This window comes from Thalassophryne amazonica, chromosome 14, assembly GCF_902500255.1.
Source record: "Thalassophryne amazonica chromosome 14, fThaAma1.1, whole genome shotgun sequence".
Taxonomy (NCBI): Eukaryota; Metazoa; Chordata; class Actinopteri; order Batrachoidiformes; family Batrachoididae; genus Thalassophryne; species Thalassophryne amazonica.
In genome coordinates, this window is record NC_047116.1 from 73,785,960 (window position 1) to 73,804,747 (window position 18,788).

An 18,788-nucleotide genomic window follows, 5' to 3' on the forward strand; every position below is an offset into this window, starting at 1 on the left:
GGACTATTGTAATTCATTATTATCAGGTTGTCCTAAAAGTTCCCTAAAAAGCCTTCAGTTAATTCAAAATGCTGCAGCTAGAGTACTGACGGGTACTAGAAGGAGAGAGCATATCTCACCCATATTGGCCTCTCTTCATTGGCTTCCTGTTAATTATAGAATAGAATTTAAAATTCTTCTTCTTACTTATAAGGTTTTGAATAATCAGGTCCCAGCTTATCTTAGGGACCTCGTAGTACCATATCACCCCAATAGAGCGCTTCGCTCTCAGACTGCAGGCTTACTTGTAGTTCCTAGGGTTTGTAAGAGTAGAATGGGAGGCAGAGCCTTCAGCTTTCAGGCTCCTCTCCTGTGGAACCAGCTCCCAATTCAGATCAGGGAGACAGACACCCTCTCTACTTTTAAGATTAGGCTTAAAACGTTCCTTTTTGCTAAAGCTTATAGTTAGGGCTGGATCAGATGACCCTAAACCATCCCTTAGTTATGCTGCTATAGACGTAGACTGCTGGGGGATTCCCATGATGCACTGTTTCTTTCTCTTTTTGCTCTGTATGCACCACTCTGCATTTAATCATTAGTGATCGATCTCTGCTCCCCTCCTCTGCATGTCTTTTTCCTGGTTCTCTCCCTCAGCCCCAACCAGTCCCAGCAGAAGACTGCCCCTCCCTGAGCCTGGTTCTGCTGGAGGTTTCTTCCTGTTAAAAGGGAGTTTTTCCTTCCCACTGTAGCCAAGTGCTTGCTCACAGGGGGTCGTTTTGACCGTTGGGGTTTTACATAATTATTGTATGGCCTTGCCTTACAATATAAAGCGCCTTGGGGCAACTGTTTGTTGTGATTTGGCGCTATATAAAAAAAAATTGATTGATTGATTATTTTAAGGTGCAAAAAAAAAAAAACTCCCCAGTCTTGTCGAACAATTTTTAGTCACTAACGACAAGAATTTGAACTAGACATTGGTCTAGCAGTGGAAAATATCATCTAGACATAAGTGAAATTAATGATCCGTGTCATCGGGTGACACAGGTACGGCAGGAGACATACAGCTGTTTATCATCCAAATATCACGGACAAAGTGACAACAATAACCAAAACCACTTACTTATGGAAGGAAATATTGTCTCCCTTGTTCCTCCGTTTGTGACTTTGCCAACATGCACAGCTTTCCGGCATATTCCACCTGTTTCTTGACGAGACTAAGTGAACTTCTACGCACACAAATCACTAACTTGCCCAGAATTAAAATGGCGATCACGCCTCCTTGTCAGCACACGGCTCAGCGCTACTGCACGCTTTGCTGCCATCTACTGGAATAAAAGAGCATTACACCATCTGCCACACTATTACAGCACATACATCCGATAATGGTGATATTTGATAATTGCCCACGGCACCCCGGTTGAGAATCACTGGCTTAGTGGTCCACATTCCTCTTTTCACGTGAAACTAAAATTTGGAATTTCATTTGGGAATCAAGGTCCCAGAGTCAGGAGGAAGAGTGGAGAGGCACAGAATCCAAACTGCTTGAAATCCAGAGTGATGTTTGAACAGTCAGTGATGATTTGAGAAACCATGTCATCTGCTCAGTGGTGGGCACAGCTAACCAAAAACTTGACTTCGATAACAGATAATCAGCTAACTGAAAAGTTATCTTTTATGAAGCTCAACCGATAAACCACCCAAAAAATTATCAGAAGTTACAGCTAACCTATAACTTTTAGTATTGTCTCCGGTACACTTGCAACTAACAAGCTCAATTGCTTCTGGTAGCGTCAAAAACGACCACAGACCCAAGCAATGAGTCAGCCCCTCTGTCTTGGTGCATCCTGCCCACTGCTGGAAGCTCCTGTTTACTACATAGCTTGTAGTAGTAGTGCAGCTGAGAGGAGCAGCAAAGGTCAACTCTCTACACAATAACAGTGTCGCTATGAGGCGGAGGGCTTGGAAAATAAACTTATGGTTTTGAAGTGTAAATAAAATGAATACAGATAGAATAACTCAATTAATGTCAATTATGTCATTTGTACAAAGTTAAAATATATCATCCATCCATCCATTTTCTTCCGCTTTATCCAGAGTCAGGTCGCGGGGGCAGCAGCTCAAGCAAAGCCGCCCAGACCTCCCGATCCACACACACCTCCCCCAACTCCTCCGGGGGAACCCCGAGGCATTCCCAAGCCAGCAGAGAGATGTACTCCCTCCATCGTGTCCTGGGTCTTCCCCGGGGCCTCCTCCCACTGGGACGTGCCTAGAACACCTCTCCAGCAAGGTGTCCAGGGGGCATCCAAAAAAGATGCCCGAGCCACCTCAGCTGGCTCCTTTCGATGTGGAGGAGCAGCGGCTCGACTCCGAGCTCCTCCCGAGTGAGCCAGCTCCTCACCCTATCGCTAAGGGAGTGCCCAGCCACCCTGTGAAGGAAACCCATCTGTACTCGCAATCTCGTTCTTTCGTGACAAACACAGACAGATGCCAAAGGGATTATGGGTAAAATGTGCCTCCGCTAACACTGATTGGTTGACTCATGCATTCTATGTAAAAACCAGTACGTTAATGTGAGGTGTGTGTTGGTGTTTACATATACATGTGCTTTTGCAAAATATGCCATTTTTTTATTTGTTAAAAAAAGCCAAAAGCAAAAAGTTGATTTGACAACCGTCTGATATAACCAGGGTCACAATAAATAGAACACTGCAAAGCTGTTCACTATCACATAATAGTCTCTCACATAAGTGAGAGATAGTCCTTCACACTTATTTCAGTAAATGGTCCTGGGGAGCATTAGCATGGCTAAAACCTTCATGTGATTTACAAACTAAATAGTCACTATCTGACCTCATGAGCTGTCAACATGCATACTGCCTCTCACTTTCATGTTCCCGGTTCCAGTGTCTACTCAACATTTAGCATTTCCTGTTTCAGTGTCGATTGTCCACTGAATTCCCATGAGATCTCCTCTACTCACATGAGATCTCCTCCTTGCCTTTTTTTAAGTTGAGACAAACAAAAAGTTATACAAAAACCTTAGAGAAATTAAACATACCACAGCAAAAATAACATACTGAAAAAGCTTCATCTCCCATGCTGTCGCTCTAGCAAGTGGTCAACATTTGACGTATCCAGTTTCATTGTCGACTTCCCACTGAATTCCTGCGAGATCTTCTCTATTCACATGCGATCTCCTCTTTGTCTTTTATTTAATTTTACTTTTTTTTAAATTGAGACAAACAAAAAGTTACACAAAAACCTTACAGAGATTAAACATGCCACAGCAAAATCAACATACTGAAAAATAGGTTAATCCCCCGTACTGTTGGTCCAGGAAGTGTTCAACATTTGACATTTCCTGTTTCACTGTGGACTCAAAATTTGGCATTTCCTGTTTGGGCCTTCCTGTACCATGACCTAGCTTGTGCCTGGGCCTTTTGTGCCGCCACTTCGCTCATATTAATGCTCACAGGAATTCTTGTGTCCCAGAGCTGCATTTATAGCAGGTATTCCAGACTTTGTTCATGTTTATCTTGCAGGGTTTTGTAATGCTCCAAAGAGTCACAGCAGTACATGCAGAGCAGAAAAGAAAAGAAAACAACCTGTCTGCATCCATTTTGACTCTTTTAATTACTGTTAAAATCTCTTAGTCTTTGCTGTTCTCTATTCTGTTGAGTCACTGACATTCCTGCAGTCAGCATGCTGGGGTCCTCTCTGCTCATGACTGTTGCTTTGAGTTTTCTGCTAAATGCTCAGTGTTAAAAACCAAGACAGACATGACTGGAATTGTGTGAATGTCATTTGCCTGCATCTGGCTGCAGCATTTTGTATCATTTTTCACAATGTTATTGATTTAAATATTTCTATAAGTATATCTGAGATCAGTAAATCATACACAATGAGCGAGTGGACCAGTCAGTTGGAAAAGCACTCTGCCAACAAAAAAACCTGCCTCCTTCCAGTGTGTAAGATCAGCCAGTTGCCAGTGTTGCAAACTCTCTGAATAGAGGTGGAATTTGCAAGTTAATATTCTTTCACCAAACTGATGATTGATACATTAGGGCCCTGTACCACTGGGGAGAGGATTAATTGCGCATGAATTGAGTATACAAATTGCGGGCGTTCATTGTCGTCCGCAACAAAAATGACCAAAAATGACAAATGTCCCAGTATGAATTACGGATATATTAATAATATATAGCGAATATATGATGAACAATCACGGTTATATAACGCATGTAGTGAGGAAACTGATCCGACACATTGAGATTATCACGGCAGTATTACGGGTGTATTATGAATGCATCGCGAACGTGTTTCACGTGCATGGCATCTGCATTGCGGTCATAAAAGAAGCACACTCGCTCCTTTCGGCATCACTATTCACACCAACAATACAGCCTCTGGAGCATTTGCTGGACTTGGACAAGTTGATCACAAGTTGAGTGTTGTCATGCGAGGGTTAACTGTTCATGAGTTTGGGGAACGGGAGTTGAGTGAGTTGTGGCTAAACAGCGTCTCTTCCTTTTGTTGGTGTTAAATGAAAGTCCTAGATTGCAGCAGCTACGTCTTTGTGGATTTACACAGCTGGACCGGCACTGACTGGCAGGTATGTCACTTTCTGCCACACTTTGGGTTTACGTGAGTTTTGTTATGCATTCACAGATTGTCTGCAAATCAGCTGCAAAGCACATGTAATAACAACGCTTTATTTGTGGCCAGTTTGTATGCAGTCGCTCCAACATATTTTAGTTTGTGATGTGGACATGATGAGCAAGCAATATATCTGTTTTACACACTGTCCTGGTCCGCTGCCAAGCCGCAAATCCCCATCAGTTGCGGATATCAGCGGTTAACAGCAGATATACAGTGCATAGAGTGAGTATGTATTGTGTATGAATTGAGTATATATGGAGTATGTAAGGCGGATGTCATCCGCATTCAGATTTTTGAACAGCTCAAAAATCCTAGCTGTGGACATGCGTGCCTCTGCGGATGATCAGGGGTGTGTTCGGATGACGGCAGACTCATACGGGCATGTTACACAGATATTGCGGATGTTTGGCGAATATGGGCCAATTTTGTGCGCAATCCATACACAAATCCTTCTAAACGCCAGTGGGACAGGGCCCTTAGATACTGATAAATAACTCACTTTGTCACCACTGTATGAGGATTTAACAAGGCCACACATTGCACTCAGACTAGTACACAAAATGGTCATTTTGAAGCGATAATGTAGAACCAGCTCAAGCACTCTCATGGATATTTGACATCACATTTTGGCGCTGTACTGTACACTTTTCAGTTCACAGGCAGTGGTGGGCATTCCAAATTGTACAGACCCTGAAAACTTAGAACATCTGTGGTTTTGTGCTGTGTGATAAAACCAACACAGTCTCATGGCAGTTTGTGATGGGACCACGTAAAGTGATTTAATCGATGAGATCATGACACCCTCATTAAATGTGATAGATTTTTGTGATCGTACCACAGTCTAATTTGAGACTGGACTGGCTGTTTTGCAGCCCTCCCATGGGGCATTCAGGTTATGGTTATATTGATGGCTATGGTTAGGGATATGGTTTGATGACCCTATCACAAAAAATTACTACCTTTCGTGATGGTATCACAATCTAATAGTGTGAGACTGGGCTGGATAGAACTGCACATTTTAGAGTTACCTTTTCATTGTGACCACTCTAAGATGCACCTGTCCAATTTCATTCTGTTTAATCAATATCATATTGGGCCACACCTGCTGATTAGATTGATTATCTTGGCAAAGATGAGGTATCCATGAACACGGCGTTAACAAATGTGATACCTATGAGAGAAATAAGCCTTTTGTGTGCATACAAGAAATCTTACAACTTTTACTTCAATGCATAAAAACACCAACAACGTAACGTGTAAATTCTGATCAAGATAAAAACCTGTGACATGCAGACACACATTGTCCAGTTCCTGCACACCCAGAGAGAGGAAAGAATTGTGATAATGTTCACCTGTTAGCTCCCCTACAAACTGTTAATGACATGGTCACAGTCCGACACTCCTCCAGACACACTGACAGAGGAACACGGGGCCACAGGCCACTGCTTTCACTGCACCACTGGCTTTTTCTGTCCCCTACTCTCCCGAATTGATTATGTGTCTCCCCCTGACAGTCACGGGGGTCCACATCAACTCTGAAAAACTGGTGAAACACAGACAAAAAGCAACAGTGGGGAGCATATGAGATCTAGGTAGTTTAAAGGAAGGACAGAGAGAAATACGCCTGCTAGTGTCATATAACCTGTGCACTCTGCATGCTTTATCTTTCTCTAAACTCCATCCATCCTGACAGCACTGCATGCATTTCACGCTTTGAACTCACCTGGAAGCTTTTTTCTTTTTTGCAGCCCTTGTTGAGGAGCTTCTGAAGACACCAGTGGTGAGAACTGTAGGTTCGGGATGGTCACCTTGGGAGACTTGGTCTACCTGTTCTCAGAGCTGTGCTAAAGGATACCGCACTCGTAGGCGGACGTGCGCTGGGCCAGAGGGGAAGAGTGCCGCCACAGCCTGCCGAGGTTCACCCATGGAGTATCAGGACTGCAACATCCAGGCATGTCCAGGTGAGTAACGCCAAAGGTCAACCACAGGTCATGGTTATTCTAAAGGTGGTATTATCTCTGCTTTGTCAAGTTGAAAAAGTTAATTAATCCTCTGGAGTCGAATGGTGCGCTCTTGCGTAAAAAGTCAAATGATCTAATTAAACGGACGTAACAATCTGCTGCACTCTGAGGCTTCCTTTAAATGTGTGTTGAATGTGGAGACTTCAACCTTTATACCACTTTTTAAATTTTGTTAATAGGCCTAGTATAACTTGACTTATGAGTATTTTTTACGCCATGCATTTTCATGAATATTATTGTCATTTTTCACTGTGCGTTTATGTACACACACACACACAGCCAAAAGGATCATTTCCTTCTCTACTGCAGCAGCAACAGCAGTGGGAAGAAATATGACTCCTTCTTCCTCATTGGTTGGCTCCTGAAATTTTCCATCAATAAGAAGTCACTAACCCCACGTGCGTTCAATAACCCCACATGTGCTTAATCACAGCCCACCCACCCCACATGGGTCTGATTGTGTGTGCGTTTTCTCTTTGTTACTAGTGGGAAGCATGTGTGGTCAGTGTTTTGTCGTTGTTTGTTTTGTTTTGTTTTTTGTAAAAATGAAGTGTTTTATGAATGTGGAGCAAGCACTTCAGTTATTTTTTGAACTGGAGGAAGACGGAGCGTGCAGCACGTTGTCAGAGTCTGAAACAGACAGTGAGGATTCTGGTCATGAAAGAGATGATCCCTCTTCTGTTCTGGAGGAGCAACCAAAGCAGGTGGATCCACCAACATCTGCATGGAGATCTGAAGAGAGGGTCGGAGCTTACGCTTCTGTTTCCAGATCCAGATCGCCCCAGCGCTGACTGCTGGAACACGGAGGAGGATGCAGACACCGTTCCAGCAGTAAGCAGATTTCAGCCTCAGAGAACACCAGGAGTCCAGGTTGATACACTTTCCACCCAAAGTCCAAAAGACCTTTTTCCTTTTGTTTTTTGCAATTGACACAATTAGAACAATTTGCACCAACACCAATAAAATTGCTGCAAAAAACAAGGCACTGGAGGAAAAATACAACATTGAAATGGAAGATCTGTACAAATTTTTTGACTTCTGATATACATGTTGTTGGTGTCACTGCCAAGTTTCCAGGACTACTGGAAACAAAGTCATATTTTGTCTGTGCCCTTTCCAGTGAAAGTAATGATAAGAGACAGATTGTGATCGATATTGTGGAACATCTACCTAAGTGATAGTAGAGAAGCTTGAATCTTTGACTGGACTGGGTTGCTTGACGCAAGGACGTTTCGCTTCAAATCGCAGAAGCTTCCTCAGCTAAAATTCTTGCTCTGGTGGTCTGACTTCTGTCTTGACTCTTGTAGAGAAGAATAATCAAGAAGTCACAAAAGCTGGAGTTTTAAACCTAACCAGACCCCTCCTACCGAAAGGCAGACTGCTATAGGCTAGTGACTAAACAATAGCTCTAATTAGCACCTATTGTGCTCTAGTTAGCACCCTCCTAATGACAGGGCAGCTGTCCATCTCCTGATGGCTCCCTTGATGACTCTGCTGATGACGTGAATGACTCATTAACATGAACAAAAGACCGAAACTGCTTTGACCTGAGTACCCCATTGTAAACAGGGGATAAAGCTTGTCTCAGACCCCCTCCCCGGTTAAGGCTGGGTTTCAAACGTTTCACAAAGAATGCCTCCTTGACCCCTCTCTCAAACCATTTCTTCTCTCTGGCTAATATTTTAACTTCCTTGTCCTCAAATGTGTGGTTAGTGTCTTTAAGGTGGAGATGAACTGCAGACTGAGGTCCACTGGCGCCCTCTCTGCGGTGCTGGTATAGCCTTTTGTGTAAAGGTTGCTTAGTCTCACCTATGTAGTATGTAGTGTTCGTTACAGTTTTCCTGACATCTGATAGAATACACTACATTGCTCTGTTTGTAACTAGGGATCCTGTCCTTAGGGTGAACTAATTTCTGTCTCAAGGTGTTGACCGGTTTAAAGTAAACTGGGATTTTGTGCTGTCTGAAGATCCTCTGTAGTTTTTCCCCTACTCCTGCTAAATAAGGGAGAGACACTCCTCTTCTTCTTGTCTCCGTCTCCTGTCTATTTGGTCTCTTTGTTCTCTGGGACGTCTGCACTTTGTCCAGGGACCATCGTGGGTACCCACATACTGTGAGGGCTTTCCGGACAAGTTGTTGTTCTTTAGCCCTTCCCTCTGCAGTTGTGGGCACCTGTAGGGCTCTGTGTTGAAGCGTCCTGATCACCCCAAGCTTGTGTTCAAGGGGGTGGTTTGAGCCAAAGAGCAGATATTGGTCAGTGTGAGTTGGTTTTCTGTAAACCCTGTCTGGAGCTGCCTGTTCTCTCCAATCACAACATCACAGTCCAAGAAGGCTAAATGGTTGTTTCTGGCATCTTCACGTGTGAACTTGATATTGGCATCCACCGAGTTGATGTGTTCTGTAAAGTCCTCAACTTCCTGTTGCTTGATTTTAACCCATGTATCATCAACATATCTGAACCAGTGACTGGGAGAGATGCCCGTGAAAGACGTCAAGGCTGTCACGGGCATCATCATTCATGATGGTCCCTGGACAAAGTGCAGAAGTCCCAGAGAACAAAGAGACCAGATAGACAGGAGACGGAGACAAGAAGAAGAGGAGTGTCTCTCCCTTATTTAGCAGGAGTAGGGGAAAAACTACAGAGGATCTTCAGACAGCTTAAAATCCCAGTTTACTTTAAACCGGTCAACACCTTGAGACAGAAATTAGTTGACCCTAAGGACAGGATCCCTAGTTACAAACAGAGCAATGTAGTGTATTCTATCAGATGTCAGGAAAACTGTAACGAACACTACATAGGTGAGACTAAGCAACCTTTACACAAAAGGCTATACCAGCACCGCAGAGAGGGCGCCAGTGGACCTCAGTCTGCAGTTCATCTCCACCTTAAAGACACTAACCACACATTTGAGGACAAGGAAGTTAAAATATTAGCCAGAGAGAAGAAATGGTTTGAGAGAGGGGTCAAGGAGGCATTATTTGTGAAACGTTTGAAACCCAGCCTTAACCGGGGAGGGGGTCTGAGACACGCTTTATCTCCTGTTTACAATGGGGTACTCAGGTCAAAGCAGTTTCAGTCTTTTGTTCATGTTAATGAGTCATTCATGTCATCAGCAGAGTCATCAAGGGAGCCATCAGGAGATGGACAGCTGCCCTGTCATTAGGAGGGTGCTAACTAGAGCACAATAGGTGCTAATTAGAGCTATTGTTTAGTCACTAGCCTATAGCAGTCTCTCTCTCAGTAGGAGGGGTCTGGTTAGGTTTAAAACTCCAGCTTTTGTGACTTCTTGTTTATTCTTCTCTACAAGAGTCAAGACAGAAGTCAGATCACCAGAGCAAGAATTTTAGCTGAGGAAGCTTCTGCGATTTGAAGCGGAACGTCCTCGCGTCAAGCAACCCAGTCCAGTCGAAGATTCAAGCTTCTCTAGTATGGAAACCACCTGAACAACTGAGAGCCTACACAGAAACACCTAAGTGATCCAGATGAGGATGTAGAACATGATAGAAAAAAGGGAACAGCAGGTCATGAAAAACTGTTTTGAGTCAGGCTTCTTTATGATGACATCCTCAGTGCCTGCCAGCCTTATTACCACCTGAGGAGGGAGCTGGCAGTGGATGAAAGGATTGTGGTGACAAAGGCAAATACTGGAATGACTCAATGTTTGAAGGACAAGCCAACAAAATGGGGCATAAAACTTTTTGTGTTGGCTGTTTCAAGTAATGACTGCACACTTAAGTTCACCATTTACACTGGCAAGACTGTGACCACAAGTGAGCATGGGCTGTCGTACGATCTGGTCATGAACCTGATCCAGCCATCCTCGCTTGGTACTGGTTATCACATTTACATGGACAATTCTTACATGAGTCCCAAACTGTTCATGGACCTGGCTAACATGAAGTTTGGGGCATGTGGCACATACAGAGAGAACAGATGAGGATGCCCCAGAGGGAGGGCAAATGCTCTCACAAAAAAATCTGAAAGAGGATCTATAAGATGGATAAGAGAGGGGCCTCTGGTATTTGTAAAGTGGATGGACACACGGGAGATGATGGTGTGCTCCACCATCCATCATGTGTTTTTGGGTGAGACAGTACAGAGAAGGGTGAAGGATGTGAAGGATGGACACTGGATGATGAAATACAGTCCAAGTCCTACCCCAGTATTGGCTTATAATAAAAACAATGGTGGAGTCGACCTATCTGACCAGCTCATCCAGTACTATTCCACCCTTCAGAAAACTGCACGCTGGTACAGGACAGTGTTGCTGCACTTCCTTGACATTTCAACCACAAATGCATTCATCTTGCATAGTGAGATCAGTGTCAGTGTCAGTGTCAAGCAAGTGCTGCCCATGACACACAAGGACTTTATGGTGGAGCTGGTGTGTCAGCTGTGTGGCACAGACAAAACAGGTGTCCCACAGAACAGGAGCCAGAACCATGTTCCTGTGACAATTGTAACAGGCACAGACCTCACCAAAAGGCCACAAAAGGCAGACTGAGGTGCCAACGATGCCTTCACGTGGGCAACAAGAGGAGTGACACACCGTGGAAGTGTCAGGCCTGCTATGTACCCCTTGGACAGGAATTGTTTTTTTTTTTTTTTTTGAGTGGTACAAATAGTTTAGCATGTCCTGCACTACAATTTAAATATTTTTTTTAAATTTACCATTTATATTTACATTCTAAATCATATTTTGACATCTGATTGTTTTCTAAATAGTTTAGCATTAGCATTTCCTGTATTATATTTGTACATATGTTTTTGAAATTCTAAATTTTATTGTGAAATCTGACTGTTTTGTAAATAATTGTACAAAAAAAATGCCTGAAGCATGTCCTGCTTTTATGTAAATAGTCATATTTAACTACATTTTTACATATGTTTTTGAAAATTACAATTTATATTTACATTTGAAGTTATGAAAATGGTTTGTTAAGAGGTTTGTTATCAAATTTGTGGTTTTCACAGTAAAAAAATAAACTTTTTTCTACTTTTCTACTTTTTTATGTGATTTTAGGTTCTCTGTGTTAATAGAGTAGGTCAGAATGAATGAAAAACTATAAAGTCACACAGGTGAAGATGTGCTGACAAAAAAATGACACCAAACAAGGCCAGGTAAACACTTTTTAAATGTAAATTATAAAGGTAAAACCAAAAGTAGTCAAAAAAGTATACCCTGGACTCCACAGGGTTATTTTAATCATCATCATCATCATCATCATCATGGGAGAAGTTATGAATTTGCAAAGAAAAATGAGAATTGGATTTTAAATAAACAGATTCAAATTCTAATCAGAAACTACAACCAATGCCAACTTTTGTTGCTATTTATGTATCATTTCATGTATTGTATTGCAGGTAGCTCTGTGGATCAGGAGTTCGGCTACCATTATGTTGACCTTGGTTCAATTCGCTCTCCTGTTACATGTCGCTGTAAATGTGTACTGTTAGTCCATGATCTGAAAGCTATCTTTGACCTAATCTGTACCACTAAACAACAATTCCAAACCATCCTTAGTACACTATGGCCTACACAAAAATGCATGATAGCCTTCCCAGAGTGCCATCGAAATCCAGGTACTGGTCAATGAAGGATTACACAGACTTCAACATTTAAAAATTGCTCCGTCAGATTGAAAAGTATACCACATTATTTGGCTGATCATAAAGTTTCCCCCCACAAAAAAAGGTGTAGTTTGAATGATCTAGGAGTGAATGTTATGGAATTGTTGAGGAAAAACAGCAAAAATGGTGACAAAAGTTCTGTTTCAGTTTGTACCAGGGTCAAAAGTTAAAAGAAGCGATGTACACTTTTATTAAGCTAATATGTTTTTTTTTTAATGTGCTGAGTGCTGAGTGCTTGGTCTTTAAAGGAAAGGTCAAAAAAGGTGAACTGCCATTGTCACCCTGTAATATGGTGACAACAGTTATATGCAAAAGTTTGGACACCCCTGATAATTTTCATGATTTTCCTTTATAAATCATTGGTTGTCTGGATCAGAAATTTCAGTAAAATATATCATGTAACAGACGAACACTGACATTTGAGAAGTAAAATGAAGTCTGTAGTATTTACAGAAAGTGTGCAATAGTTATTTAAACAAAATTAGGCAGGTGCATAAATTTGGGCACCCTTATCATTTTATTGATTTGAATACATTTAGCAATAATTACTGGAACACAAAATTGGTTTGGTAAGCTCATTGACCCTTGACCTCCTTACACAGGTGAATCCAATCATGAGAAAGGGTATTTAAGGTGGCCATTTGCTAATGTTTCTCCTCTTTGCATCTCTTCTAGTGATTGGCAACATGGAGGCCTCTAAACAACTCTCAAATGACCTGAAAACAAAGACTGTTCAACATCAGGGTTGAGGAAAAGGATACAAAAAGCTATCTGAGAGATGTCAGCTGTCAGTTTCCAATGTGAGGAACATAGTAATGAAATGGAAGACCGCAGGCACAGTACTAGTTAAGGCCCGAAATGGCAGGCCAAGTAAAATCTCAGATAAGCTGAAGCAAAGGATGGTGAGAACAGTCATAGTCAACCCACAGACCTGCTCCAAAGACCTACAACATAATCTTGCAGCAGTGTCTCTGTGCATCTTTCAATTATACAGCACACTTTGCACAAGAGGATGTTGTATGATGCTGTAATGCAGAGAAAGCCTTTTCTGCATACACGCCACAAACAGAGTCCCTTGAGGTATGCTAAAGCACATTTGGACAAGCCGGCTTCATTTTGGAATAAGGTGCGGTGGACTGATGAAACTAAAATTGAGTTATTTGGACATAACAACGTGCAGTATGCATGGCCAAAAAAAGAACACAGCAGTAAAATTTGGAGGTGTTTCCATTATGTTCTGTGACTGTGTGGACAGTGCAGGTATTGGGAATCTTGTTAAAGTTGAGGGTCACACTGGATTCCAGTCAATATCAATTTCAATTTTCAATCAATTTTTTTTTTATATAGCGGCAAATCACAACAAACAGTTGCCCCAAGGCGCTCTATATTGCAAGGCAAGGCCATACAATAATTATGTAAAACCCCAACGGTCAAAACGACCCCCTGTGAGCAAGCACTTGGCTACAGTGGGAAGGAAAAACTCCCTTTTAACAGGAAGAAACCTCCAGCAGAACCAGGCTCATGGAGGGGCAGTCTTCTGCTGGGACTGGTTGGGGCTGAGGGAGAGAACCAGGAAAAAGACATGCTGAGGAGGGGAGCAGAGATCAATCACTAATGATTAAATGCAGAGTGGTGCATACAGAGCAAAAAGAGAAAGAAACAGTGCATCATGGGAACCCCCCAGCAGTCTACGTCTATAGCAGCATAACTAAGGGATGGTTCAGGGTCACCTGATCCAGCCCTAACTATAAGCTTTAGCAAAAAGGAAAGTTTTAAGCCTAATCTTAAAAGTAGAGAGGGTGTCTGTCTCCCTGATCTGAATTGGGAGCTGGTTCCACAGGAGAGGAGCCTGAAAGCTGAAGGCTCTGCCTCCCATTCTACTCTTACAAACTCTAGGAACTACAAGTAAGCCTGCAGTCTGAGAGCGAAGCGCTCTATTGGGGTGATATGGTACTACGAGGTCCCTAAGATAAGATGGGACCTGATTATTCAAAACCTTATAAGTAAGAAGAAGAATTTTAAATTCTATTCTAGAATTAACAGGAAGCCAATGAAGAGAGGCCAATATGGGTGAGATATGCTCTCTCCTTCTAGTCCCCGTTAGTACTCTAGCTGCAGCATTTTGAATTAACTGAAGGCTTTTTAGGGAACTTTTAGGACAACCTGATAATAATGAATTACAATAGTCCAGCCTAGAGGAAATAAATGCACGAATTAGTTTTTCAGCATCACAATATCAGCAGATCCTTGAGAACAATGTTCATGAATCAGTGACAAAGTTGAAGTTGCGCCGGCGCTGGATCTTTCAGCAAGACAATGACCCTAAACACTGCTCAAAATCTACTAAGGCATTCATGCAGGGGAACAAGCATGACATTCTAGAATGGCCATCTCAGTCCTCAGACCTGAATATTATTGAAAATCTGTGGTGTGATTTTAAGCGGGCTGTCCATGCTCAGAAACCAACAAACCTGAGATGTTTTGTAAAGAAGAATTGTCCAAAATACCTTCAACCAGAATCCAGACTCTCATTGGAAGCTATAGGAAGTGTTTAGAGGCTGTTATTTCTGCAAAAGGAGGATCTACTAAATATTGATGTATTTTTTTCTATTGGGGTGCCCAAATTTATGCACCTGCCTAATTTTGTTTAAAGAATTATTTCACACTTTCTGTAAATTCTAGAAACTTCTTTTCACTTCTCAAATATCAGTGTGTTTGTCTGCTATATGATATATTTAAGTGAAACTTCTGATCCAGACAACAAATTATTTATAAAGGAAAATCATGAAAATTATTAGGGGTGCCCAAACTTTGCATACAACTGTAAGCATGACACATGGTGCAAACTATTCCCTTGTATAAGCTCAGCCAATAATTTGCGTATGCTCAATGGCGTATGCTGTTGTGAATGCTACGGTCTCTGCTATAATTACAGTATGTATGTATGTATGTATATATGTATGTATGTATGTATGTATGTATATACAGTGAGAAAAATACGTATTTGAACACCCTGTGATTTTGCAAGTTCTCCCACTTAGAAATCATGGAGTGGTCTGAAATTTTCATCTTAGGTGCACGTCCACTGTGAGAGACATAATCTAAAAAAAAAAAAAAATCCAGAAATCACAATGTATGATTTTTTTTTTTTTAGAATTTATTTGTATGTTACTGCTGAAAATAAGTATTTGAACACCTGTGGAAATCAATGTTAATATTTGGTACAGTAGCCTTTGTTTGCAATTACAGAGGTCAAACGTTTCCTGTAGTATTTCACCAGGTTTTCACACACTGCAGCAGGAATTTTGGTCCACTCCTCCATATAGATCTTCTCCAAATCTTTCAGGTTTGGAGTTTCAGCTCCCTCCAAAGATTTTCTATTGAGTTCAGGTCTGGAGACTAGCCAGGCCACTCCAGGACTTTGAAATGTTTGGGGTGTGTTTGGGGTCATTGTCATGCTGGAAGACCCAGCCATGACCCGTCTTCAATGCTCTTACTGAGGGAAGGAGGTTGTTTGCCAAAATCTCGCAATACATGACCCCATCCATCCTCCCTTCAATACGGTGCAGTCATCCTGTCCCCTTTGCAGAAGAGCACCCCCAGAGTATGATGTTTCCACCCCCATGCTTCACGGTTGGGATGGTTATCTTGGGGTTGTTCTCATCCTCTAAACATGGTAAGTGGAGTTGATTGCAAAAAGCTCTATTCTTGTTATATGGCTGGGGGGGCCTGGCTGCCGGTTTGTTTCTGTCTTTTGGTTTTCCTCCCAGGTGGCGTGCGTTTGGGACTGAGTGGCTGTGTTGCTGAGGCTGTCAGGACCTCACCCTGATCACCTGCGACTCGTCAGGACTCACAGCTGTGGTGCATCTGGATGGATTGGAACATGTTGGCATTTAAGACTGGAGTGCACAGTGTGTATTTGCCAGAGACTCGACCTTGTGACCAGACGGGTGAGATCGTCGTCTCGGGAGCCATCTCATCAGCAGCAGATGCTGAGAACGTCCAGGTTTGATGCACAGTCTGTGAAAGAGGAGGGGGTGAGGTTTCACGCTCGTCAGCACACTTCCTGAGGTACGTTAGATTTTGTGACTAACAGTTATACAGTCAGTAAATGTGGTGTCCCTCACACCTTATTGTATTGAGCTGTTTGTTAGTCATGTATCAGCTTCCACTGCAGTGGAGTTTTGTGAACTGGATGTTCCATGCCTGCAGGTTGGGAAGCTGATCAGTAATCAAGCCAGGAAGTGTTTGCTGTTTGTACACCTTTAAGTGTTCTGTGTGTAGAGTGTGGACTCACATAATGGTTCCTTCTTTCACAGACTCGGTTGTTGCGGCCACCTGGGGGGTGTCGGCGGGGTCCTTGGGTCCGAAACAGCTTCTGGCTCCGGACCGTTAGCGCTGCTGGGAGCGCACCACGCCAGGCCGCACCTTTTTGTTATTATATTATCACTGTTATGTATTAAATTCAGTTAGCCTTTGTACCGTGCTCTGCTTATTTCATACTGGGTCCTTCAAACGCTGGTCGGTTCTCCGAGCTGCGTCCGACACTTAACAATTCTGGTCTCATCTGACCACATGACCTTCTCCCATGCCTCCTCTGGATGATCCAGACGGTCACTGGTGAACTGGACATGTGCTGGCTTGAGCAGGGGGACCTTGCTGCCCTGCAGATTTTAAACCATGACAGCATCATGTGTTACTAATGTAATCTTTGTAACTGTGGTCCCAGCTCTCCAGGTCATTGACCAGGTCCTCCTGTGTAATTCTGAGCTTTCTCAGAATCATCAGAGGGCTTCTTAAAGAAAAAAAAACAGGTCTGTGTGAGCCAGAATTCTTGCTGGTTGGTAGGGGTCAAATACTTATTTGCAGCAGTGACATACAAATAAATTATTAAAAAAATCATACATTGTGATTTCTGGATTTTTTTTATTTATTTATTTTTTTTGATTATGTCTCTCACAGTGGACATGCACCTAAGATGAAATTTTCAGACCCCTCCATGATTTCTAAATGGGAGAACTTGCAACATTGCAGGGTGTTTACATACTTATTTTCCTCACTGTATGTATGTATGTATGTAATCAAGTTTTCTTAAGCACTCCTTATCTGATTTTGGTCAAAAATGGCAGCTACATTGGATGGGAAGCAGTGATTTAATTTCTGTTAGAATCAGTCAACAAAGTCCGATATGTGGACCCATGCTAATATCGAAATATGGGTTATTTTAGTTTGGATGGATGGATGGATGGATGGATGGATGGATGGATGGATGGATGGATGGATGGATGGATGGATGGATGGATGGATGGATGGATGGATGGATGGATGGATTAAGGGGGTGGTGTACAAATGGTTAGTGAGCTTGGTTTCAGTGCAGAAGGTTCTTGGTTCAAACCCCACCCCTGCCACAGTTCTCCATGTAATGTGGAGTTGCGTCAGGAAGGGCATCCAGTGTAAAAGTTGTGCCAAATCAATATGCAGATCCACCTTGGATCTGCTGTGGCGACCCCAAGTGAAAACAAGGGAGCAGCTGGCGGGGCTTACTTTAGCTAACTGATTACAGATATCTTCTTGTTCGTGAACATTAGTGTTTAAAAGCCCATGTAAGATTTTATCTACATGCCTGAGACTTTTAAATGTGGGTGTGGTATCTCTCTGAGCACTTGTTATTGTCCTATGCCACCTTATAGTTTTGTTTTTTTGTATGGGCCCATAACTTAGTGAGCAGTTTACTAAAACGGCCAGAAACTGACTGTATCTGTGCCATGTGTTTCACTTAGTTCATACCATCAGACCCATGAGAAACAAAATGTTCGTTGAATTTGCAACACATGTTTATACATAAAAATCTCATTTTTTATTTTGACAATATCATATTTATGATCTTGACATTTTTTGCAGAGAACTTTACACTAAAAGTAAGCGAAGGCACAAACTCCCACAGCACAAATAAAGTCAGTTATTGGCCATTTTAAAACTGTTCTGTTGTGGATTTGTAAAAAAAGACTTGAGTCACTGCAAAGCACTGGATGGAAACACTGAAGCAGAATGAGAGGAGAGACAGAGAGAGAGACAGAGACAGAGAGAGGTCAGTGGTGGCAGTAAAATACCGCTGAGTGGATCATTAGCTTCATTAGCTGATGGTTAGCAGCAGCGCTCCAAGAGTCCTTGGACAAATGAAGTTATCTGTTTCAAATTCCTCATCACGGCATACTGACCACAGAATACTGAATGATGTTTATAACATCATCTGACCCAGCGTGGTCACAAATTCACATGCACAGCGGAGGCCTCAATTACTCTTAAGTGCATCCCTTTAATATTTCTTGTTTGTAGCCGACGTGTTAATAATTTATGGCTTGTCCTGTAGTATATATTTTACTTAGTTTTACTTCTTTAGTTTAGTTTACCAGCTGTGCTAAACTGTGCACCCAATGAAGCTCCAACAAGGCAGCCTTCATTTCCTCCCAGCAGATGGTCATCCATGTTTGGCAGATG

At 42.4% G+C, this 18,788-nt stretch overlaps 1 protein-coding gene and 1 long non-coding RNA gene across 5 annotated transcripts in view; one reads left to right on the forward strand and one right to left on the reverse strand.

Moving 5' to 3' along the window:
- Positions 1-18,788, forward strand: part of sema5ba (sema domain, seven thrombospondin repeats (type 1 and type 1-like), transmembrane domain (TM) and short cytoplasmic domain, (semaphorin) 5Ba) — a 945,671-nt gene that overhangs the window by 814,407 nt on the left and 112,476 nt on the right. For all 4 annotated transcript variants that reach the window (XM_034185844.1, XM_034185841.1, XM_034185842.1 and 1 more), the window contains one exon: positions 6,387-6,599. In XM_034185844.1, coding sequence (XP_034041735.1) covers positions 6,387-6,599 — 213 coding nt within the window. The remainder of the gene's footprint in view (positions 1-6,386; positions 6,600-18,788) is intronic.
- Positions 1,796-18,640, reverse strand: LOC117524126. The gene is made up of 3 exons (XR_004564722.1): positions 18,505-18,640; positions 11,173-11,177; positions 1,796-1,806 (listed from the first exon to the last, which is right to left on the reverse strand). It is a non-coding gene; the product is annotated as an uncharacterized LOC117524126 (long non-coding RNA).